Source organism: Mus pahari, chromosome 11 (genome assembly GCF_900095145.1).
Source record: "Mus pahari chromosome 11, PAHARI_EIJ_v1.1, whole genome shotgun sequence".
In the NCBI taxonomy this organism is placed as follows: domain Eukaryota; kingdom Metazoa; phylum Chordata; class Mammalia; order Rodentia; family Muridae; genus Mus; species Mus pahari.
Window position 1 is genome coordinate 29,139,350 of NC_034600.1, and position 24,286 is coordinate 29,163,635.

Sequence of the window (24,286 nt, forward strand, 5' to 3'; positions counted from 1 at the left end):
AGACAGAGAGAGAGAGACAGAGACAGAGACAGAGACAGAGGGGGAGAGAGAGAGAAAGGAGAGAGAGAAAGAGAGAGAGAGGAGAGAGAGAGGAGAGAGACAGAGAAAGAGAGAGAGAGGAGAGAGAGAGAGACAGAGACAGAGACAGAGAGAGAGAGAGAGAGAGAGAGAGAGAGAGAGAGAAGCATAGAGTTAGCAGCAAGCATGAGCTCTCTTTAAGCTTTACAAAGTCTAGACATGTTTAAATCAACAGGACTTTATTGTCACAGCAACTCCAAGGTAACTGTGATTTGACAAATTCAAAACATTTACCTTGTACTGACCCCCAGACACATCCCGGAGTGCCCCCCCCCCTTTTTTTAAAGTATGGATAATGACGATAAGGTAGATTTTAAAGTAAAGAGAGTGGAAGGGGGAAAATACATGTACCTCAGAAGTCCATACACAAAGTGTCTGTATGGCAAGAGCTCTAGAAAGACTTGTGAAAACAGGAACTTTACTGGCAAGCAGCAGGCAGGGAAACGCAGGACAGAGAGGTAAGAACGCGGAGGTGCCGGGCAAACAAAAGGCTCCATGATCTACCTTTCTTGGATGCCCTGCGCCGAATCTTCATCTTGGGGAAGGAAGGCCAGGAGTAGTTGAAAGGTGAGTCCGAGTCAGAATCCATTGTTTGTTTGGGTGAAAGGATCAGCTGAGGCAGAGGAGTGCCTGCAGACCGTGCCCAGCCAGGAGCCTCCCCCCGTGATGTCAAAGGCAGGAATGGGGCTGGGTGAAACAGCTCCAAACTCGGGGAGGGAGAGGCAATAAATGTTTTGCTTCCTTCGGGCGTTCAGGCATGTAGACCAACAAGGAGGCTGTAAATATTAAAGCCAAACCAGAGAAGCCGGAGGGGGGCGCGGGCGGTGGGGGGACCTGGAGTCTGGCTGATACATCGCAGTCCAGTTATTCGAAAGGTCACCAGGGAGCAAATGAATCATTAACTCCCCTCTTCTTGTGGCTGGATATGGAAATGAAGAAGGAAGGGAGCCTGGAGGAGAGAGAGCGCTGCCCTGCCGCCCTGCCGCGATTCAAGAAAAGCTTCCTAGGCAGGCGCCTGTTTGCTGAGCGCTAGGAAAGCTGTGTTGTGCTATGCTGGGTGATGAAGGCTGAAGTTTATGTGTGGACAGCCAGTCCACAGCAAATGCAAGCCAGTCAGCTCCAGGATGCTCCCTTCCTGAGAAGCTAACAGTCTACACTGTGAGCATCTCGGGCAGGTTTGAAGGTACGACTGGTGCAATTTACTTAACAGTCTGGTCTCCTGGTCCTTTCGGTCCTAAGGTGGGCAGCTGCTTTTACCTTCGTCTGCAGTAGCTGCAATGGACACAACGATGCATCCATCCAAAGACGTTCATGACTGGCTTGGGTGACATGTAGCTTGTGTGTATGTGTGTATGTGTGTGTGTGTGTGTGTGTGTGTGTGTGTGTGTGTGTGTGTGTGTGTGTGTGTGTGTGTGTGTGTGTGTGTGTGTGTTTCCAGGTTCTGCAGTCAGTCCTAAGGCTGTAGGTGACTCCGTAGCTCAGTTCTGAACTTTCATTTACCACAAACCAACAGTTCCTGCAGTCCCCCAAAGGCTTTCCAGTGATTGGCATTCAGTGGAAGCCCACACTGCCTTCCCATAAACCACAGCTGCCACTCACCGGTCTTCCCTCCTCTGATAGGCGCACAGAGAGGTGTGACCCGCGTAAGATTACACGGAGCACCCAGGGTCTACAGAGGACGCTCCCGAGGGAGCCTCTTGAAAGCATTTCTTGCAGGAGGAGGAAGGCCAAGAAGTGCTATGTTGTGCTGTGTTTTGGGAAGTCTTGGGATGCTCAGAGGAAGCTAAAGGAAACAACCTGAGGGGCCATTCAACCGTGCACGCTTGGAACCGGGGCAGTGTATGTCTTCATTAGCATGTGTCTCTTTACTTCAACTATTTCTCCAACTGTTGGCGCGAGTGCTGTGCCAAGAAGGGAGCGGCATCAGGGCCTGCTCCATGGTAGCTGAGCCTCTCTGATCAGGGAGGGGCAAGGGAGGGGCAGAGGCAGAGAGATACAGCGTGGGAGGGGCCTGGTGGAGTATGAATTCAAGTCACAATCAGAATAACGTAAACTGCTACTGTGATTTCATATGGTTTTCTATACGATTAGAAAACTATAGCAACACATAACTGACACATAGCTGCAAGGATTGAGTCTGAAGGAAAAGTGAGTACTTTTCTATTGTATAGCCTTTTATCTGGAGAATAAATTAAATATATATTTTTCTTAAAAGGATGGGTACACCTGTAGGAATAAATTATTTGCAGCCACCTGTAAGAATAAATTATTCTCAGCTCTGAATATCGAGGACATCAAGCAAGAGAATTCTACTCTATTTATGATCCTTAATAACAAAGAGCAGACAGTATTGTCAGAGGGACAGCTCGAAGCCTGACAGCCTGAGTTAGATCCCAGGGACCCAGATGGTGGGAGGAGAGAATCAACTCCTGAGTGTTCTCCTCTGACCTTCACGCATGTGCCATGACATATATGTCCCCACCATAAAGAAAATTTAAAAGTTACAGTGTGTGTGTGTGTGTGTGTGTGTGTGTATACCAAATATAATCAAACAAATAAAAAGAGGCTATTCACTTGAGGGAGATATGGGAAGGGTCTAATGTAGGGTAGTTAGGAGGGATAAGAGGGAGGAAAAGAGGGAGGGAGATTCTATTTCAATTAAAAACAATTTTTTTTTTTTTAAGAAAGCCAAGTACACAAGAGGAGTAGAGAACGAGAGATGTAGCTTAGTTGACAGAGTGTTTGCGTGACATGCGTGCAGTCCTGGCCTTGATCCCCAGTACTGCAGAAATTGGCCATGACCCTCAACACTTGGAGGGAGGCAAGAAGATTAGAACTCAGCTACACAGCAAGTTTCAGGCCAGTCAGAGCTATATAAGATGCATTCTTGTGGACAGAGCCGAAGAACACGCCTGGGGCATTGTGGGCTTTTTTGGTAGATGAATGGGTTGTACCAGTTGGTCAAAACATGGAGTTGACAAACCTTACATGACAGCTGTAGTAACTATAGCAGCCACTGACTACAACCATGTATTTTGACAAAGCATAAGGATTCTTAACATCTTACATATATGTATAGTTATGCAATAAATATAACTGTGTATGTAGAAAGGACATAGTTTATCAGTAGAGAAAATTTCTAGTTCCCCAAAGCTTCAGATAACTCTTGGATGTCTTGTGGCCACAAGCTGTTTCTAAGGTGTCCCTAGACCACAGAGAAGGGAGTTGTACACCCATAGCCTGAAATACCACCAGGATATTGTTATTCTTCTTCAGCTCTGCTGCCAAGGAGCCTCTACGAGGAGGTTTCTCAGGCTATTAGACATATGCACACACATACAAACACACACACACACACACACACACACACACACACGTACTCATGCACACATGCACGCCCAATTAAAGAAGAAGTTACTGTGTCAGATAAGAACAGGGCAGAAGAACTTAAGACAATGCAGAAGGAGGTAGGAAGGAACTGGCCACAGGCACTGCTACGGTTTGAGGTGCTAAGTGGGCTCGGCTCAATCTGTTTTCCTAGAGGTACAATCATTGTTGACAAAGTACAGATCGATTATATTAGGAAACTTTTCTGACAGTAAGAGAGCCCCAGCACTGTGGAAACAGCTCTTGGATCTCAAGACTTTCCACTGCCCTTGTTTGCCCTGATCTGTCCTTGCAGTTAACATGGAGAGTGGAGTAGAAGACACCACTGGCATAGCCAGTTTTATTTCTGAGTCAGCTCAACCAATTTCTTACCTTCTGAAGACTCCTTAAACACGTGGCGCTCATCATTATTTCCTACTGTCATTGAAGGAGTTATTTTTCCTCCCTCTCCATTTTGTTATTTCAATCGTGTTTAAATTAATTCAAGAGATCATTGGCATCTCATCCATATTTAAAAGATAAATGCGTCTGCTTTGTCGGATTGGATGATTGCAACTGCGGTGGAAGAATTGAAGAGTCTCAGTCACTCTGTAAATGGTTAATACACAACCATTACAGCAATGCGCAAGTGGCTTCACGAGCTATACCTTCACCTCACTGTACCTTCTTAAGTTAACACTTTACTAAGCAAAGCAGCTGCATCAGGTTCTAATTACCCAAGGCTGATAATGCTGCTGCCTTCATGTGGTGTCCGCTTTCTGAAGGCCCCATGCAGAAAATCCCCCTCCTCCACACTCTTCCATACTGACAACAGGTCATTTCCCTCTCAACCTTGATAAAACTAAATCTTTTCAAGTACTGATACAGGATTTGAGGAACAGAAATTGTGAAGTTTTCATATCTGCTCAAGGGACCCCCAAATCCCTTGAGGGAAGAAAGTAGGCCTAACTTGTATTTTAAAGGCACCCCAAGCTACAAGAAAGATCGCGGGCACGGGCCATATATACAAGGCAGTTCTTCCACTTAGCATCTTTAACCACGTCCCTCAGAAGTTCTGAATTTAGCACAGTTAAAATGGGACCATAACATCTGTCCTGCAGGAGTTATCATAAGGAATAAAGGGGATTCTAGCATAAAGAAATTAAAGACATTTCCAGTATGCTTTAAATATTAGCTAGAAATAGAATTTCCTTCCGGCGTATTTCTACAGCATACTACTGAAGTACTCACCCCATTACCTCCAGGACAAGTAGTTCTGTTTCCTTATGGTTACTTCTTTTATCAGCGATCTTAGAAGTCTCAGAACTCAGGAGTAGCTAGCAGCTCTGATACAATGACCAGGGAGGTAACCCTGACCCCTGTTTTACAGAAACTTGGAAGTCACTCAAACCTGTTAAAGCCACCCACCCTTCACCCTTCACGTCACCCACATTTACACAAGTGTCTGACACGACTATTTGACATCCAAGAGACCACAGCTGCCCTCAGATCACATGAATGGAGCCATTTACTGAACAAGCTCCCTGTGAAGAACCAAAAGGTTTGATTACACATAATGAAGACCACAGTAATGAAGTGACTTCATTATTCAATCCCCTTTTCTCAAGCCACAGACCACAGTGTTTATTATTCCTATAAATACTTGCATCTAAACCCTATCTTCAAAGAAGCAGATTTGAGCCTTGGATTTCAGAAGCTCAAGCCAGGCCCAATATTTCTTTCTTCCAGCTGCCTGTGAATCCAGATGTAGAACTCTCAGCTTCTTCTCCAGTACCATGTCTGCCTGCATGCTGCCAGGCTTCCCTCCATGATGATGATGAACTAAAGCCCTGAACTTATAAGCCAGACCCATTTAAATGTTTTCCTTCATAATAGCTGCTATAGTCATGGTGTCTCTTTACAGCAATAGAAACACTAAGACACCCACTATTTGTTTGTTTGTTTGTTTGTTTGTATACATTAAGGTTCAGTTGATGTGCTATAAAGTTCTATGACTTTTGACAAATTCAAGGTGTCCTGTATCATCAATGAACAAATCTTAAATGATAATTTCATCGTGATGCAGCTGCTTTGCTTAGTAAAGTGTTAATTTAAGAAGGTACAGTGAGGTGAAGGTATAGCTCATGAAGTCACTTGCACATTGCTGTAATGGTTGTGTATTAACCATAACACACACACACACACACACACACACATTCACACCAATGAAGATATAAAAAGGGTACCACACGTCAATTAAGATAGTCCCTAATACAAAAGCTACATTGCTTCCACCACAAAATAGTATTAGATTATTATTAAAAAATTCTTTGTCTTTGTAAAGATATTAGTTAGTACATGACCAAATAGTGGAGGAATACAAACCTTCCGTGTAAAAGAATTCCAGTTTATGTCGCTGTCCCACCCATAGGAAAGCATGCAGACAACTCCCTGCTCCTTAACTCTGGACAAAACATCCTGACTTCCTTCCAAAGACTACTGAATGAGGAAGGGGTGAGGAGGAATAACTTCAAAGGAAAGAAAATGACCAACATGGCCACATTCAGGAGATGAATATCAACATCAATGGTGATTAATAAAGTTGATAGGACAAACCCTTTGTGTCATATGATGGATACGGTTATGGTACTTCACCTATTTTTCTTTCTTTCTGCTTTGTTTTGACTTGTCTTATTTTGTTGAGACAGGGTTTCTCTGTGGGGCCCTGGATGTCCTGGAACTCCCTCTGTAGACCAGGCTGGCCTCGAACTCAGAGATCTGCCTGCCTCTGCCTCCTAGGTGCTGGGATTAAAGGTGTGCACTATCACCACCCAGCTTATCTTCCCTTCAAAACCTATAACTTTAATGATGGGGAAACAATTAAATTCCATCTATGGAGCATCTATAAAACTCGACCAGCTAGCCTCAAAACTGTAAGATCATCAGACCCCAGGAAAGTGTGAAACATTCTCACAGCCAAGAAGTTAGGGTGATTAAACACAATAAGGTATCACAAATGTGAAGCTGGGCCAAGGTACATAAGTCCAAAACTTTACTAAAAATGAGACAAAAGTGATGGTCGCTGAGAGCTGGCAGACCTAACATAAACAGGCTTCCACTCAGTCCTTTCTGAATCCTTGGCGATAACAGTGCAGCTCCACTTCTCAGTGGTAAAGACACTGAGAACTGATCCCAACATCGTTGGGCTCCCAGAGAACCCTAGCTGTGACTTTCAGCCTTATCTCCTCCTAAACCCACAGTATGGAGCCTGTACTGGCTGGTTTTGTGTGTCAACTTGACACAGCTGGAGTTATCACAGAGAAAGGAGCCCCCCTTTGAGGAAATGCCTCCATGAGATCCAGCTGTAAGGCATTTTCTCAATTAGTGATCAAGGGCAGGAGGGTCCATTGTAGGTGGTGCCATCTCTGGGCTGGTAGTCTTGGGTTCTATAAGAAAGCAAGTTGAGCAAGGCAGGGGAAGCAAGCCAGTAAGAAACATCCCTCCATGGCCCCTGCATCAGCTCCTGCTTCCTGACCTGCTTGAGTTCCAGTCCTGACTTCCTGTGGTGATGAACAGCAGTGTGGACGAACAAGCTGAATAAACCCTTTCCTCCCCAACTTGCTTTGCCATGATGTTGATGCAGGACTAGAAACCCTGACTAAGGCAGAGCCCTTTGCCAAGTCTTGATGTACACGTTCCATCTACACAGATTTGGACCTTAGGACCAGCTTCAGAATTTCTAAAGTTCCCATCCTGGTACGTAGGCAAAGTTTAGACCAAGCAGCAGGGTTCCCACTAACAGCGAGGCTCAAGTGGTGGTCATGTTGTTCTTTTTATTTCCTTTTCCATCGTGCATCTTAGACCTAACAATATGAAGAACATTAGGCCCATCACGGGAGCAGCCAGCATCCTACAACTTGACAACTCTGAGGGGCTTCTCATTGGAAGAAAATACAGCACAATCAATGAATGGCTTTCCTTTAGCAAAGCTGCAGTTTCTTTTTGTTCTCTAAGTCTACAGATTAGTTTATAATATCCTAAAAAATCCCCCAAAGAGTCTTTCTCTTAATTTATGGAATGAATGTTTGTCAACAAATACTCCAGCAATCTCATTTAAGAGAAAACAAGCATTTCTTTCCCATACTCCAGGAGGAGAACTTACCCAAACAAGGAAGCCACGAACACAAAGAGGCAGAACTCAGCAAGGGGACCAAAATGGTCTTGAAACAAACTTGCAGTCAAATGCCTAGACCAGCAACTTTTTTTTCTATCAAAACTATTTGTAAAACCTCGACGACCACCAATTTGAAATGAACGAAAAGAATTAAAAGCAACCAAATTTTACACAAATAACTCTGCCTTTGCAATCCCCTTCTTGGAAGACTTCCCTGTGCCTGGACCCTTCAAACCATGGATGAAATGAGTCCCTTGTAGAGAAATGCTGCCCACCTCCACCCAAAACCTGGAGTGGGAAGGGAGAGAAAGAGAGAGTTCACGGGAATATCTGTTTTATAGCCCACGCTATAGTGAGATCTACCAAAACTTAGGCTCAAAAGCCGACTTTCTAGAAGTCCTAGAGCCTTGAAGATCACGTCTTTCCTTCCTTCCCTTCTCCTTCATATTTCATACAACATTCCCCAGGCCTTGACAGAGATTGTGCATAGTGAAATGGCAGCAGAGGGGCAGGGGAGGGGAAGGTGAGGGAGGAATGGGGGAGGGGTCAGCTTCATTTACTCGAGAGCCCTGGCTCATAGACTGTTTTCATTGTCTCATTCACAGGTGATTAACATGGGTGGTTTTATGAGCATTTATAGCTCTGTGGGCACTGCTATCAGAAGATGTGAGAAGTCACTTAATTAGTCCTAATTATTAGCTGATGGTGGGGCGGGGAGCGGGGGCAGCACTACTGAGCACACATTCTGCCTCACCTCTAGGAGCCAAGACAAAAATCTTCACCAGGTACCCACCACAGAGGAGTACTAGCTATTCCATGATGCTTCCTGCTTGGAGGGGGGGGCGGGGGGGCTGTTCTGTTGGATCCTCACTTTCCAGTTCCCTCTGCTGATGTCCCCACCAAACTTTGCCCCAGGGGCTTGGAAGGCCTGAGTCCTGCCAAATGAGCTGGCCACGTCCGTCAGAACATCTACAGTGTGCGCCCATTTTCCTTTTCTTCTTGCAAAGGCGTTCGTGATCTTTGTGGAAAATGTGTACAGAAACCTTTTTAGTGACTTTCTTAGACAGCAGGTACTTAATGCGAAGTAAATAATGAAGGGCAAAATAACGTCGTTTTGCCCACATGTGCATATGTGAACTATGCAGTGAATGCACGCAGTACCGGGAAAGGCCAGAAGAGGGCATTGGAACCCCCGGAACTATATTGCTAGAGGTGCTGGGACTCAAACTCTGGTCCTCGGTGAGAGCAGCAGGTCCCCTTAACCACTGAGCCCTCTCCCTAGTTCCTCCCAAAAATCTTACTTACCAAGATGCTGTTTGAAATCTCTGCACGGTGCCAAGCCAAATCTGCAGCAGCAGATAAGGCATGGCTTCTTGCCAGAGCCCTCTCAGTGTTGAAACTTCCCAAGAAGAACGCCAACCAGTTCCATTCGCCACCCCACCCCCACTCACCCCAGGATGCTATCTCCCCCCTCCCCTCCCCCACAGGGAGAGTTAAGACACGCCCCCATGTTTCACCAGTCCCTCGGATTCTTTCCATGCCCGTGGCTACATGACACACAACTCTAGCGGAATGCACTCATACAATCATTCATCTAACGAACATCGTGCACATCGGCGATTAGTTACTACAGGAAGTTTAGTTTCAGTGAGAGTCACGACATCAGGAGGTCTGTGGCTGGTACAGCCTCGCTCACACTCTAGAATCTTCCTGGCTGACAGAGCAGGGCCATCACTTCCCCGGAAGCTTTTGTGACTCCGCGAAGACCCCAGGACTGTCGCTTCACAGTCCTCAAACAGGAACTTAACTTCCAACGGGAATTCTTAATTTCCAACCAAAGCCCTGTGGTTTTCCTCTTTTTCAGAGTGAATTTTTTTTTTTTCAGCAGGAGTTTGCCGAGAAGCAGGCGATCAAGCTGTGGTCGTGAAACCGCGTGGCTTGGATCCCATGCAGCTTACCCTCCCCCCACCATAGGTCCCACAGGCCAAAGACTTATCCAGCAGGTGCTCCCCTCCATCCTCCCCGTGAGGGGGCTGCTTTGCAGTCTTGAACCCAACTCTGCTGAAAAGTTTGATGCCGTTTATTTTAGTCCCGTGGACTGGTCCAATGGGTCCTTCTCCCATCTCCCCTTCAGCACTGACCTGCTTTTCTTCCATTGCCCCCCCAAGGGCTTTGCTCACATGTCCACAGAGAACAAGGTCATTATTCCTGGTCTTAACATTAATGTCATCTCCTCAGCATCTATGCCAGCCACTCACTCTGACAGGTCTGGCGCACAGGCTCGGATAAGCTCACCAACTCTTTCATGCCCATTAGTCCGGACAACTACAGTCATTTCTAGTGTCTACACTAACAGCCGATAGGATCCTCGTGCTTCGTCAGGGGTCATGAGGAACAATACAAAGGGAATTTACCCTAGCCTGGTCCATCTAATAGAATGAAATTAAGAGAACTAACCCTACACTCCCTGGGACATACAGCTCACACATGCGGTGTTTGACAGACATGAGCAGTTGTTACTGCTGTTCTGGATAGAGCACTTCCAGACACAACCATCACACAGAAAGTTCCAACAGAACAACACTGATCTAGTTTGCAAGACAACACTACATGATCTGGGCGGTGGTGGCGCACGCCTTTAATCCCCCCAGCACTCGGGAGGCAGAGGCAGGTGGATTTCTGAGTTCGAGGTCAGCCTGGTCTACAGAGTGAGTTCCAGGATAGCCAGGGCTATACAGAGAAATTCTATCTCGAAAAAAACAAAGCAAAAGAGAATACTACATTTGCACCACACCATTTAAAATAATAAAATACAGCAAAGTCTTAACACTTCCATCCTGGATATTTTATTAGTAGTTCCTTTAAGAGTCTGGACAGAATACCAGCACACACAAAAGACGAGAGTTCTGAAGCGGCCTCTGGGGGAGCAGCTTGCCATTCCTGCCTCTGGCTTACAGCTGCCGGTTACTCACTGCCGGCGGCTCTCTCTTCTCTGTCTCCGTGGTTCCTTTAAAGTCTACTCTCACGTGATTTCATAAAATCAGGAGACTTTCTTTTTCCCTCATAATTCAAAAGTTTAAATAAATGATAGAGCAAATACTAGAGTCAGAAAGGCATGTCCATGGCGATCTCTCTCTCTCTCTCTCTCTCTCTCTCTTTCTCTCTGCCTTCCAAATATTCCTCTTCAGATGAAATGACGTTACTGACCAAGTGCTCCGCCTAGTCAGGGTGACTGCAGTTTACAAAGCAAAAATCTTCTCACCCATCAAGTACGCCAGTAGGAGACTGGGGAGAGATTTTAGAGTCCCAAATTAAAAATAATCCCACTATTTAAGACTTTTAACAGGCAAAACCCCTCCTCCCCCAGCAATGTGTCTGAGTAAACATTCTTCAAAGCTGACATTCCCAAGAGTGTGATGCAATCCACAGATGAGACATCCTGTATGCGTGAATAAGAGCCACACTCCCGGCTCTTCGAAGTTTGCTGTATGTTTTTTTCCTCCTTCCTCTTCCCCTGTTGTGTGCTCTGGACGTAAATTATTATTATTCTCACCTTATATAGCAACAGTAACAGATGCGTGCACACTGCTCAGAACACAGCCAAGTCTGTGTTCCGAGTTCAGTGGCACCTCAGGCCAGGACATCCAGCAAACCACCGCTGGCCAAGGGCCAAGCCCAGAGCTGTACACTCAACCGACACTTCGGGTGCTTCCTCCCAGCCTGCTCTAGGCTATGGGATTTCCCAGCGGTTGTAACAGCTCTCACACATGTCTCCAACGGATGCCAAACACCATGCCAGAACCTCCAGGAACCCCCTCACAAGCTGCCCGAGATGCTTCCACGCGTCAGCCACCTCTGCTGTATAATTCATCTCAACTCTCCTTAGCCCGGGGACTTGCCGTGGTCCCGAGGGACCACCTCCAAGACAGCTCTGTTCTCATGTGCCCTTCAAGCGTAGTGGTGGCAGTATGAATATGCTTGGCCCATAGGGAGTGGCACTGTTGGGAGTGGGTATGGCCTTGTTGGAGAAAGTGTGTCACTGTGGGGGTGAGCTTTGAGGCCCTCCCCCTAGCTGCTTGCAAGACAGTCTTCTCCTTTTTGCCTTTGGAACAAGATGTAGAACTCTCAGCTCCTCCAGCACCATGCCTGCCTGGATGCTGCCATGCTTCCCACCTTGATGATAATGGACTGAACCTCTGAACCTGTAAGCCAGCCCCAATTAAAAGTTGTCCTTCCTAAGAGTTGCCATGGTTATGGTGTCTGTTCCCAGCAATGCACACCCTAACTAAGACAGATGTGCAAACTGAATCAGCTGCACTGCACCTGAAGAAGGCTCACACACATTCTAGTCGCTAGGCATCTTCGGGCAGCTGGGCCCAAGTCCTCCTACACAAGCTTCATTCTACTCCTCTGGTCTGTAAATAATTCTAGGGATGTATACAGGAAAGCAGGGTAGGGGCCCAGGGAGAACATCTGAGAATAAATGAGAATTTCCAGGTCCATGGAAAGAATCACCTTTACCCTCTCTCCCTCTTAAGGGACCTACACACCACAGCAACACCAGGTCTTCTATTCCCCTGGGGGTGGGGAATAGACCACATAGGCTCATCTCTGTAGGACACATTGCGCAGCACTGTGTAACAGGCAGAATGGTACCCAAAGCCCACTCCCCGGCTCAGGCGCTTCCTGAAACGAATCCTCCAGTACCCACCACATTGAGAGAATGAAGTAACCATGGCAACTAGCATGCCAGAGTTTGGCACAGTGAAACTCCTCAGTCAATGTCCTGGGTTCTTCCTGTGTATTTTAGATTGTAAACGCAAGTTGTACCTTAAAATACATTAAACATTAAAGAAAATTGAGCTAAGAAGGCTGAGAGAAGCAAGCAAGGTTCTCAGGAAAGAGTATTTCATACTAACATGCTTTCCTTTTGTTTACCATGTGCCCGGTCCATAGCACCCACCCCTGGCTGCAGGCAATGCAGCGTTTTGGAACATACCCAGAACTAGGCGGTCGTGGTCTTCGTGTTCACTCGGCCCATCCACCTGGCTTTTGACGCTCTGAAACAGACACAGGGGAGGGATTTCATTAAATCCCATGTGTGCTACATTAGTGTTTGTTTCTCGTGCGCTAGAATGACGCTCTTGGAAAGCACCAATAAAAACACCTCGCTCACATCCCAACACGTAAACGGGAGACGCATGGGTGTTTATAATTAGCACTGAGAGCTAAAATTAAGGAAAGGATGTGTGTCCAGCTCACACACACCTGAAAGCTTCCCACAGGGAAAACAGTGTCAGTGAATATCCGGGCATGGGATGCTTCCAGCCTCGTGTGTCCTGGAGGAGTATGCTGACCATCCTGTGCTTACGACAGTGACAACTCAGAAGGACAGCGAGGCTTGGTCAGAACATGTAGCCCATTGCAATCCTACTAAAAGGAATTGGTTTTGCCTGCTTGCCTGCTTGTGGACTTTTATGAACATGAGCCAGGCGACCACGTTTCCGTTTCCTTACCTTTCCATCTTCCTCCTCCTCCGATGGTGATCTGCCAGACTCCAAATTCCTAACCTCTGTGAAAGAAATAATTCTTTAGTTAGTTAGAAAGAAAGATAGAAGGAAAGAAAGAATGAGAGAAAGAAAGACAGGCAGACAGACAAAGAAAATACATGATCGGTATAGACAAGTCACCCAGGACCCTCTGCACATCATCAGATAGGTTCGGGTTTTTTGTTTTGTTTTGTTTTTTGAGACAGGGTTTCTCTGTATAGCTCTGGCTGTCCTGGAACTCACTTTGTAGACCAGGCTGGCCTTGAACTCAGAAATCAGTCTGCCTCTGCCTCCCGAGTGCTGGGATTAAAGGCGTGGGCCACCACGCCCGGCTCGAAAGGTTTGGATCACTCTTTTTTTAAGTGATCACATGACTGTACACACGCTGGGGTTATTTGTGTTTGCTACTTTATAAACAAGGCAGGGAGCTCTCACCGGAAATCCTGGGGTGGCAGGGGGTGGGGGAGGGGTGTACCTTAAATAAATCAGTGTCCTTGACTGCAAAGGAAGGATGCTCACCCCTCCCCCAAGCCTCTTCACAGATGCTGAGGATGTGACTGGTACCCACCTGAGGGAATCCTACTCGCCTCTCCCCCTGGATTCCACAGATGTCAGTGGAAGAAAGAAAAACCGACCAATCAGTTCTAAGAGACACTCAGCTGTCCCTTCTGCATCACTGAAAAGTGGAGCACGCCACACAGCTCTCAGCACCGACCTCAGCTGGCCAGGCTGGTTAAGCAGTGACTGGCCCCAGATACCCCAAGTCCCCCACCCTCCCACCCCCGCCCCAGCAAAGCGTTTCCTGGAAATATTATTCAGGATGTTCTGGGATGAACAGGAAACCCAGGTGAGGGGACATTTTCTCTGTCCCTTGACTGATTGGTTCTGTTCCCAAATACTCAGTTTCCCAGAAACAAGTTCAAAGATAGAATCACCACGGTGCAGGTTTAGCCTTGGGAAGAGTAAGTGCTGACAGGGGTGGTTAGCTGAAAACCTTCCACATATAGGAATATACAATCATGCTGCTCCTCAGGATCCTTTCTGGAATCTCAAGTTCTGAGCCCCCAGGACCTTTTTGACGTGGTCCTAAAGAAAGTTCACAAACTGCACATTTCCCCCACCCCATTCACCTCCCTCTCCTGTTCATTTCAGTTGCCTTCTGCCTCGAACCTCCAAGTGGATTTATTTAAGCTCTCAGTACTGCCAGAGGTTTCATTTACATTTCACAGAAAACATACAAGCCCTTCTGTATGCAGCTCTCCAGGGCCACGGAATGCAAATAAAAAGGGGAGAACAGGGGCGGGGGAGAGGGGGAGGCCCAGATGCTAACAGCACTTGCTGGTCTTACAGAGGATCTGAATTCAGCTCCCAGCAGCCATGACTGTTGATAACTTTATACATCCCTTTCTGGCCCCCACTGGCACTTACACATACACGTATGCACACCCCACATGCAAACATACACATAAGTAAAAGCAAATGATTGTTTTTAAAGAATAACTGCATTTATTTTCATCAAGCAAACGATGCTCGGTGGCAGTGGGCAGCTGATATTTATTGATCGTGAACTCATGAGCAACTTAGGTTTCATGATAAAAACATAAAAAGTTCAGTTTTGTGCGGTCATGTCAACTCTTCTCAACGGAGAATAGAATATAAGCCTGATAGCTTATACTTGGAACGTCAATGCCAGCTTTTAAATGCACTTCCCAAATCTCGCCGCCAGGTGGCGGAAGAGTAACATTCGCACGAAGACCAGCCATTCAAGTGAAACCAGGCCGGTTTTGCCTGTATAGAGTGTGCCTTTTCAGTGCCAAATGTCCGAAGCCAAAACTTAAAGCAAGGTTTTCCAGCCCACTTCACTGATGCACAGAACTGTGAAACGCCTGCCGTGGTGTTTGCCGCGTAGGTGTTGCTGAGGAGTCCCTTTGGAAACTCAGACCTACATAATAAAACCTCAAGCAGAGACAATGGCTGCAGCATGCCACAGAAAGCAGGCGGGTAACAGAGCCAAAGATTCCAGGAACACATCTGCACCAGACAGGAAGGTGGCCGTGTAACTCCATCCTGCTGGCTGTGTGCTGTGCCCTTCAAGCCACTCCAGGCCACGGTATCTCTAAAGCGCCCCATACATGCAGGCATTTATTCTGAAGAGCACCCTGGAAAACAGGATGTGGCCTGGAATCATTTGCAATATCAAAGGGCTCATTCAGCTTTCTCCTTAAGCCCTACCCTCTAAAAAGGCTGACCGCGTGATCTCAGCACATTTCCATCCCTTCTCTCTCTCTCTCTCTCTCTCTCTCTCTCTCTCTCTCTCTCTCTCTCTCTCTCTCCCCCTCTCCCTCCCTTCCTCTCCCTCCCTTCTAAAACAACTGTCCTAGAAAAATAGATGCTGGAGGCAATCACAGTAAGTGAAAGAAGCCAGGCAAGCCAGTCTCAAAAAGATAAAGGTTGTGTGTTTTCTTTCATTTGTGGTTCCTAGATTTTATATAAATGTATATACATGTATGTATGTATTAATGCATGTACTATGTAACAATAAGCTAGGAGCAAAGCAGGCTGGAAGGATAGGAGGAAGGGTGAGAAGAGAGAGGGTGGGAGACACGGGGTGCCCTCGACCTGTAATATCTACTTGGTAAAAAGTTTCAGAGAGAACTAAAATGCCAAAGGTTTTTAGAACCTACTATGTTCCACAGTAAAATGATAGGTTCTCATTATCATTACGTTTGGTCTTAAAAAAAAAATCTTTCAAATGTATAAAGCTCCTCACCCTAAAATGACTTCTTAGCTCTTGCGACAGTGCTCAGGCTCGGACCCATAACTCAACTTTCATTAGTTTAGAGCCGCTCACCAGAAGGACACCTCCAAGCTTTTCAGAGAATCGGCTGCCTAATTAAATTGCTCCAGGGGAGTTTCTGCTGAATTAGTGGGCTCCTTTTACACTAGCCCAGGGTACCATCAATTGTGCAGTGCAATCAAACTACTCGTTGCTATAGCAACCTTGGGTTGATAATAGTATCAGTAACTCTGCCTATTCTGCTTTAAGGGCCTATTCATGTTGTCTTCAAGGCCCACCCAGAAGGAGGGATCACCTCTCTAAATCAGACTTACCAAACTAGATAAACGTGCTTTTTCTTTTTTTTAATATTGCCAAACTATAATAAAAACAAGAGATAATCCCCAGTAATTATGTTCACTAATGACACAGCACTAGCAAACAAGGGTTTTTACCCCAGGGTTAAGTAGCTGTAAGATTAATATCAGTGGCTCATTAAGAAGATTTGCCTGGAGAAAAGCTTGCCTCCATGTACAATATTTCCTACATCTTCTTGCAAGATGGATCCAGAGTCTAGGCTTACCCAACAAAAAGTAAACCAGAACTCTCTTTCCTGCCCTGAGGTTTAAGCACAAGGACCCTCCCTCCCTCCAGAAAGGAAGGAGAAGGAGAAAAGGTCTTAGCAGAGCCAGAGCAGAGAATAGCCTTCTATTTTCCCATTCTCCTATCTACTGGCCCCACACCTGAGACCGGACAGAAGTGTCATGCACAGACCAGCCCAGAAGTGTCATGCTCATAGCTGGCAAGCTGGTGGCACTGTCTGTGTGCTCTGCCTCCCTAAGAAATGCCAAAACAGCACCCTAATGATCCCTATCCTCACCATACAACCCCTCTAGAAACCCTAATTCACACATAATTCAGTGTCTTCTTGGGTGTGCTTGTAGTCCCAGCAATGGAGAGGCTGAGGCAGGGCCCGAGAAGTCCATTCCAGGACAGTCTGCCAAATGAATCCTTTTCTCCTTGTGAGCTGTGAATGCATTCTGAAATCAGACTTTGGGCTGGGACCAAATTGACTTGGGAACCAGTGATTGTATCCCCTGCCTGTTACATACAAGGTGGGGGCCAACAGATGTTTCTCTTCCACCCACCTACATCTGGTGCCCCAAGCACATTCATCTGAAGAGATGCGCTGGGAGGCCACCTCTGCATGCGGAGAGAGAAGCAAAGTTTCTTGCTTTATTGAACTGCTGATTCAAACACCTGCAGTTCCAGCAGTACTTTATTATTTAAGTTCTGGCCGCCATGGTGCCTGGAAAGAGCAGGCTCTGTCCCCTCTGTCCCTTCTCACTTGTGTAGCTCAGCCTAACTCTTTTTCCTCTCATGTTCTGCGGCAGAGAGACCACTGAGGAATCTTGCCCCTAGGTACCTCCCCATAGGCTGGCTTAGGGTCATTTTATTTTCATATTTCGAATCATTCAGAATGAAAAAGGCATCTTTGTGAAGTACTTTTTTTTTTAAGATTTATTTATTTATTATATGTAAGTACACTGTAGCTGTCTTCAGACACCCCAGAAGAGGGCATCAGATCTCATTACGGATGGTTGTGAGCCACCATGTGGTTGCTGGGATTTGAACTCACGACCTTCAGAAGAACAGTCGGCGCTCTTAACCGCTGAGCCATCTCTCCAGCCCGTGAAGTACTTTTTAATCTAAATTACTCAATACTTTTTTTTTTCTGAGCCACAACAGTAATTGTTTAAGAAAACTTGAGGAAAATGTCAATACAATCGCCACCCAAGGAAAATTTACCAATTATTAATGCAGGCTATGCTTATCTAGCCTTGCTGGAGTATGATGCACACACCACACCACTCGTCCACTTCAGGTACACAGTTTATCGGCTTTAGTGTAACCCAAGGTGTCTATCACCCACCTCGATTTTAGAATATTCTCCTCATGCCAGCCTTCCGATCTCCCCCTCATAGCGCAGCCTGATCACCAGTACCTTATTTTCTCTTGGTGGTTTTGCCTACTTGGGCTATTTTATACGGCTGGATTCGTGTGACCTTTTGTAATTGACCTTATTAACAGCACCGTGTCTTCAAATACTACAGCAACACTTCCTTAATTTTTTACCTTTTTGTTGATTGTTTGTGAGTTTCACATCATGCACCCCAGTTCCGCTCATCTCCTTCCCCCTCTTATCCACCCTTTGCTCTTACAGCCACCCCCAACACACACACACACACACACACACACACACACAAAGCATAGGAAGCATCTCATTGTGGAAGCTGTAGTGTGTCACAGTTGCCCCATAGTCTATTCCTCTGTCCACACATCTTCTCTTGCAAATGTTCATTGCAGCGAGTCACTGGTCTGGTTCAAGATTTGTGGCTTCACTCGGGAGGCAGAGGCAGGCGGATTTCTGAGTTCGAGGCCAGTCTGGTCTACAAAGTGAGTTTCAGGACAGCCAGGCTATACAGAGAAACCCTGTCTCAAAAAACAAACAAACAAACAAACAAAACCAAAAAACAAACAAAAAAAAAAAAAAAAAAAAAAAAAAAAAAGGAGAAGAAGAAGATCTGTGGCTTCTGTGACATCATCAATATCAGATCCTCACCTGGACTCCTCCCAGTTATCCTTTTGTTGCTCTGTGTCATGGAGATCCTGCAGCTTTGGAAAACTAGGACTGGCCCTTTCACATGTCCTAATCCATTCACCGATGATATCAATTTGGAGGTGATCCAGTTCAGAGCCCTGAATCTGGGCCTGAGTGGCAGCTGAGCTCAGCCCACTGGCTCTCCCGTATCCACAGCACTGGGGTGAGCTCTCCAGCCCCGCTCTGGCTAGGCTACCCAAAGCCTTCATCAGCAGGACCAGGGTCAGCTCTCCTGCTCTCATTCCTTTGGGGCTGGCTCAACCACACTCACACCTCTGGAGCCAGCTCCACTGTGCTGCCCAATCAAGGTGCAGGGCCCCACTCTTCCAAGCCTTGCCCTCCCTCCTGCTCTCATGAGCTCAGGGCTAGCTCACTCCTGTCTTCGCCAGCAGAGCCAGCTCTACTGTGTTGCCCAGGTGAGGTGCAGGGTCCACTGTCCCAAGTTTTACAGCCAGTGAGGGGGCAGAACTAGGTCTCCCATGCTTAGTGAGGGGGCAGAACTAGGTCTCCCATGCTTACGATCCCAGGGCTCTCCATACAGACCCCTGCTGCTGTGTAGCTACCAGTTCAGACATGGCCCTTAGCGGCCACTGAGGCTGGGACCTCACCATGGCCTCAGGTGGCCACTCAACAGGCCACACTCCTCTCCACCCTCAAGTCTCCAGTTCCATCTCTCCTCAAATGCTCAAGCTGTCTCACTCACTCCTTCTCTCCCATCTGACCACCACATACTCACACTGTTAGCACCAGGACACTCCAAGCCCCAGCCTAACCATGTGACCCTTGACCTGTGTTGCCAGGACAACGACCTTCAATCCCACAATCCACTTGGCTCAGTTCCCGCCCTCACTGGTGTGATGTCATTTTCTGTATAAAAGAGGAAGCCACGCCCTCCTCGCTCTCCTCTTCTCCTCCTCTTTCTTCTCTCCCCCCCCCTTTCTCTCTCTCTCTCTCCTCTACCCTTCTACCAGCTCTGCCACTCCTCCCCCCATTCCCTCATAATAAACCTCTCTCACGTGGAACACCTTGGCCTGGTCTGCTGCTTGGTTTATCCACTCAAAATATAAAAAACGCACACTGTGGTGGCTCCCACGGCAGGCGTCAGGCCCCTGGGTGACATCTTTCATCTTGCTGTGTGGATGGTAGTAAGGGGTGTCTATGGCCTACCTGTGAGTGTCCTGGAGGGCAGGTCTGTGGGTGGCATGGTGGTTCAAAGCTCTCTCTCTTCCTCCTGCTGCCCTGTAGTGCCTGGCTTTGATTTGACTTGATTTTTATGAGTCCCGGGCATAAGACAGCTTTGGCCACCAAGCCAGGCATCAGGCTAGGATGAACAAGGTCTGCCATCTGCTCTGCCCCTGACTGGTACGAGAACACCACCACCACCAGGTCTCTCTTTGTCCATAGCCAGGGGCTGCTTCTTTATATTTTAATGATTAAAATACTTCCTTAAGGGGTTATGGAGAGGTGGCTCCGTGGTGACAAAATACTTGATGATCTTCCAGAGGACCTGAGGTTGAATCCCAGGACTCGTGTCAATCAGCTCATGACAATTTGCAACTCCAGTTTTATTAAATGAAAAAAACAAACAAAAACAAAAACAAAAAACAAAAACCCTCAACTACACAATTATTCTTAATATAGATAGTTCAGATTATCTGTTCTTGAGTGAAGTAAAACAGGATGATCTGCCACAAAAAAAGGCTATATGTGAAATATGGCAGAATTTAAACCAACCAGCAGGCGTAAATGCAGCCCCTATATGCCTAAAGTGTCAAGCATGAGTGGGTGGTCAAACGTTTAAGGATGAGTTCTGAAAATGAACACATCTCACCAAAAACTCCACCAAAAACACAGTTGATGATTTTTTTAACTCTATTTTTTACTATTGCATATATGTGCATATGTACTGTATGTATGTGAATGTTCATATATGTTCCCAAGAGCATGGGTGTGTGTATGGCAGAGGCTGACACAGGTGTCTGTCACTGTGCACTCTGTTTACTGAGTCAGGATCTCTCACTGAACCCAGCGCTGCCTGTTAAGACACTCTTGTTAGCCAACTTGCCCCAAGGAGGCCCTGTCTCTACCTCGAAAGCGCTGGGTTACAGGCAAGTCCCTACACTGGCCCCACTTTTAATGTTGGTTCTGGGTATCTAAATTCTGGTTCCCACACTTAGAAAGCACAAGCTTTATCCACCAAGCCACCTCCTTGACTCAACTTTAAAGGCCACCGCATGAAGAAAAAAACTGAATGCTGATGAACGCCGTAAACAACCCTCCTCCTCAAAGGTACTTCTGAGTTCAGCTTCAAAACTGACGGGCATTCCGAAAATATTTAAGGAAACATTTGGAATCGTTTTGAAAACATTTGATGCTCTGATCGTCAGGAAAAACTTACCTGGTAGAAATTAATGAGCAACTGATATCCATGTAGTATGGACTTTATTTTTTTAATTTAAATGTTAAACTTAGCTATCATACAAAATATTGTACAAAGTGTGTGCAGACATCTGCCCTCTTTCTTCTTGAATATGTGTCACATGGTGATTCAGCTTAATTTGTCTCTTATGAACTTTTACACTTACGTACATGCTACCCTTAGGCTCTCAGGGGTGAAAGATTCAAACATGGGTTGAAGAGAGAACCTCAGCCTCAAATTTTGGTTGCAATCAAATCACCAATCACCAATAATCACAGGTTTTTTTAAAAAAGCTGTTATATTTTCAAAGTGAAATTAGGGCATATTTTTTTCCTAATTTAATCTACTACTTAAACAAGATGAAGTAGACCATCTTTCAAAGAGATAAACAAAATGTAAATTTAGTTTAGAATTGCTTTTATGTCCCCTGACTTCACTTAGAGTCTATTTCAAGAAATGAGTTCTTGGGCTATGCTGGGGTTGGTCTGGTGCTGCTATGCATTCAAATGCTAAATTCTATACAGGTAGATCTGGCTGCCCCAAGAGAAAAGACCTCCCTCCCCCTACACCAGCTTTTGTTGTGCAAACCTTGTTCTCCAAATTAATTGATCCACAAAAGGCTAAAGCCTGTGACTGGGACTTAGAAAGAGAAAGGCAGGACTTGAGGATAAAGTGAGGGGTCTCAGGAGAGACCTGAGAAGGAGGAAGGACACAGAGAAGAGGAGGAGACCACCATGAGAGGAGATGGACCATGAGCGCATGGCCAGGAGAAAAGCAAGTAATGAGGGACACATGGCTGGGATTGTTAGCACCAGGATACTCCAAACCCAGCCTAACCATGTGACTCTTGACCTGCGTTGCCAGGACAACAACCTTCTATCCTACAATCCACTTGGCTCAGGTCCCGCCCTCACTGGTGTGACGTCATTTTCTGTATAAAACAGGAAGCCATCTTCTTCCTGTTTTATACAGAAACACTCCTCCTCACTCTCTTCAGCCTCTTCGCCTTCTTCTCTTCCCCTCTTTCTCTCTCTCTGCTCTTCTCTACCCTTCTACCTGCTCCTCCCCCCATTCCCACATAATAAACCTCTCTCACGTGGAACACCTTAGCCTAGTATGCTGCTTGGTTTATCCACCCAAAATATAAAATTGGTGCCGGAAACCCGGGAATGATTGATAAAGCGGAAAAAAACAGCAGCCACACCAGTGCCTGGTGTGCCCGAGGGGCATGCAGTGGACGCAGCAGCGGCTACCGAACACGGCATCCACAGTAAGAACCCCACTGCCTGTAGCCATGTGTCTCTCCATGCACAGCGTCTTGGCTCCAGCGGCTCTGCTCTAGCAGCTCGGCGCAACTTCCCCTTCCCCTCTCCAAGCCAGAACTCTTGGCAACCGTACCTCCTGCTGGGGTTTTAAATCCCAGTCAGAGGGGACCAACCACCATTAAGCCTTTGTCCCCATTCTCCTGTTGCCTGAGAAATGACCGAGGCTCATGCAAAGGCCGGAGGGGGGGTGGGGGGAGGAACGCGATTTCCTGCCATTTCCACCACGTGACCCGCCACTGTCCCAGTGCCATTCCCACGTGCCTTATAGGCTGGGCTTCCATGCTCCCATTTTACCGGTTCGCTAAAAACTCTCATGCAGACACCAGCACACTATTAGCAGGGCCTGTCGGCAGGGAGTAGCCCCCAGTTCACGGAACAGAGCCTGGCCAGCTCTGCCCAAGGACTAAGAGGCTAGACCCAGCTGACATAGCAAAGACACCGCCCATGATCTTCCTCTCAGAAGCTGTTCTTTCCATACAGGCCCCCAGCGGGTCATTTGAAATCCCTGGCCAGGGTGGAGCACTTCACACAGTAAGTCTGGGACTTACTGGGTAGCCACTAGAGGTCCTCGTGATGACTTGGGCACTCTAGCCTGGCTGATTTCCTTTTTGGTTTCTGAGTTGTTCTCTGGGATGCCAGTAAGAACACCAAGAATCTCCAGAGCAGGGACAACCATGTGTCTTCAGAGAAAACCTTGAGTCATTAAAGTTCACGCCTCCTTTAAAGGCATCAAAATTGATATCTCTTTGCAATAAAGTCTGGATTCAGTACTCACTAGATAATGGTTCTCGATGGCCAATTAATGGCACCTTAGACCCAGTTGTTTTAAGGGATCTTAATACATACTGCCAGCAAGCCAGTAAATGGGAAGAGGTTACCTATGCAAAATCTTTTATCTATCTTCGTTCTAATCCTGCTATGTGTTCTTCCTGCTCTCCAACTCAACTCCTGTTAGCCATGACAGTACTGGACCCAGCTTACGAACTACCTCCTTTCCGCCATAGGCCTACTTCTGCGCCATTTAGAACCCAAACTGCTACCTCAGCTTCCCCCCATTGAGACTCCCCAGGGCCTGTCACCTCCAGCTCTCCCCCTCCTTCTGCACCAACTGTAGGCACCTCTAAGTGTTCTACTTTGGCACCCACCTATTACTCACTCTAAGGCCATGACCAAATCCCCAAGCTCTCCACCCCTAGAAGAATCTGACCCAGTGACTGTCCTTCCCTTAAGGGAGGTTACAGGGGTAGACGGTCTGGTCGGAGTGCATGTCCCCTTCTCACTGAGTGAACTCTCTCAGATAGAGAAGAGATTGGGCTCNTATACTTCTAATCCCTCTGCCTTTATCAAAGAATTCCACTATATCACTCAGTCGTACAGCTTGACTTTTCATGATATACACATGATACTTACTAACAATTTGCTTTTCGAGGAACTCAAGTGAGTTTGGGAACAGGTGAGAGCGCATGCAGACAAGATTCACCAAACAGAGCACATCCAATCGGAGAGGAGACAGAGCCTGACCTGGATCCTCAATGGAATTATAATTCCCCTAATCCTCGCAAGCTGAGGGGGCCATGCCCTAGGAGCCATCAAGAGGGACATTGGGCTGTTGATTGCTCCCATGTTACGCAAAACAGGGGGACATCACTCCCAGATAACCCTCCAACCGATCTCCTAGGCTTGGCTATGGCTGACTGACAAGGGCCAGGCTCCTCTGACCCGAACACTGCCATCACGAACAGAGAGCTCAGGGTAGACATCGTGGTCTGTGGGCGGCCCATCTCTTTCCTCTTGGATACTAGAGCCACTTACTAGGTCCTAACGGAGTTTTGGGGACCCGCATCTCCCTCTCGTTTTCCTATTGTCAGGGTAGGAGGACAACCTTATTTCCCATATCAGACCCCACCACTTAATTGCATTTTTAGGGGTGTACCTCT

General features: G+C 46.7%; 1 protein-coding gene and 1 non-coding gene across 4 annotated transcripts in view; both read right to left on the reverse strand.

Moving 5' to 3' along the window:
* The window catches only part of Arhgef28 (Rho guanine nucleotide exchange factor 28), a 310,662-nt gene that overhangs the window by 117,777 nt on the left and 168,599 nt on the right, over window positions 1-24,286 (reverse strand). For 2 of the 3 annotated variants that reach the window (XM_029543876.1, XM_021208391.2), the window contains exons 8-9: window positions 13,135-13,190; window positions 12,618-12,678 (exon numbers count right to left, since the gene is read on the reverse strand). In XM_029543876.1, the coding sequence (XP_029399736.1) occupies window positions 12,618-12,678; window positions 13,135-13,190 (117 nt within the window). Of the gene's footprint in view, window positions 1-582; window positions 822-12,617; window positions 12,679-13,134; window positions 13,191-24,286 lie in introns of those variants that run through there. The other variant, XM_021208393.2, reaches the window with a different exon arrangement.
* Window positions 19,877-20,018, reverse strand: LOC115065045. Its single transcript, XR_003844844.1, has one exon. It is a non-coding gene; the product is annotated as a small nucleolar RNA SNORA48 (small nucleolar RNA).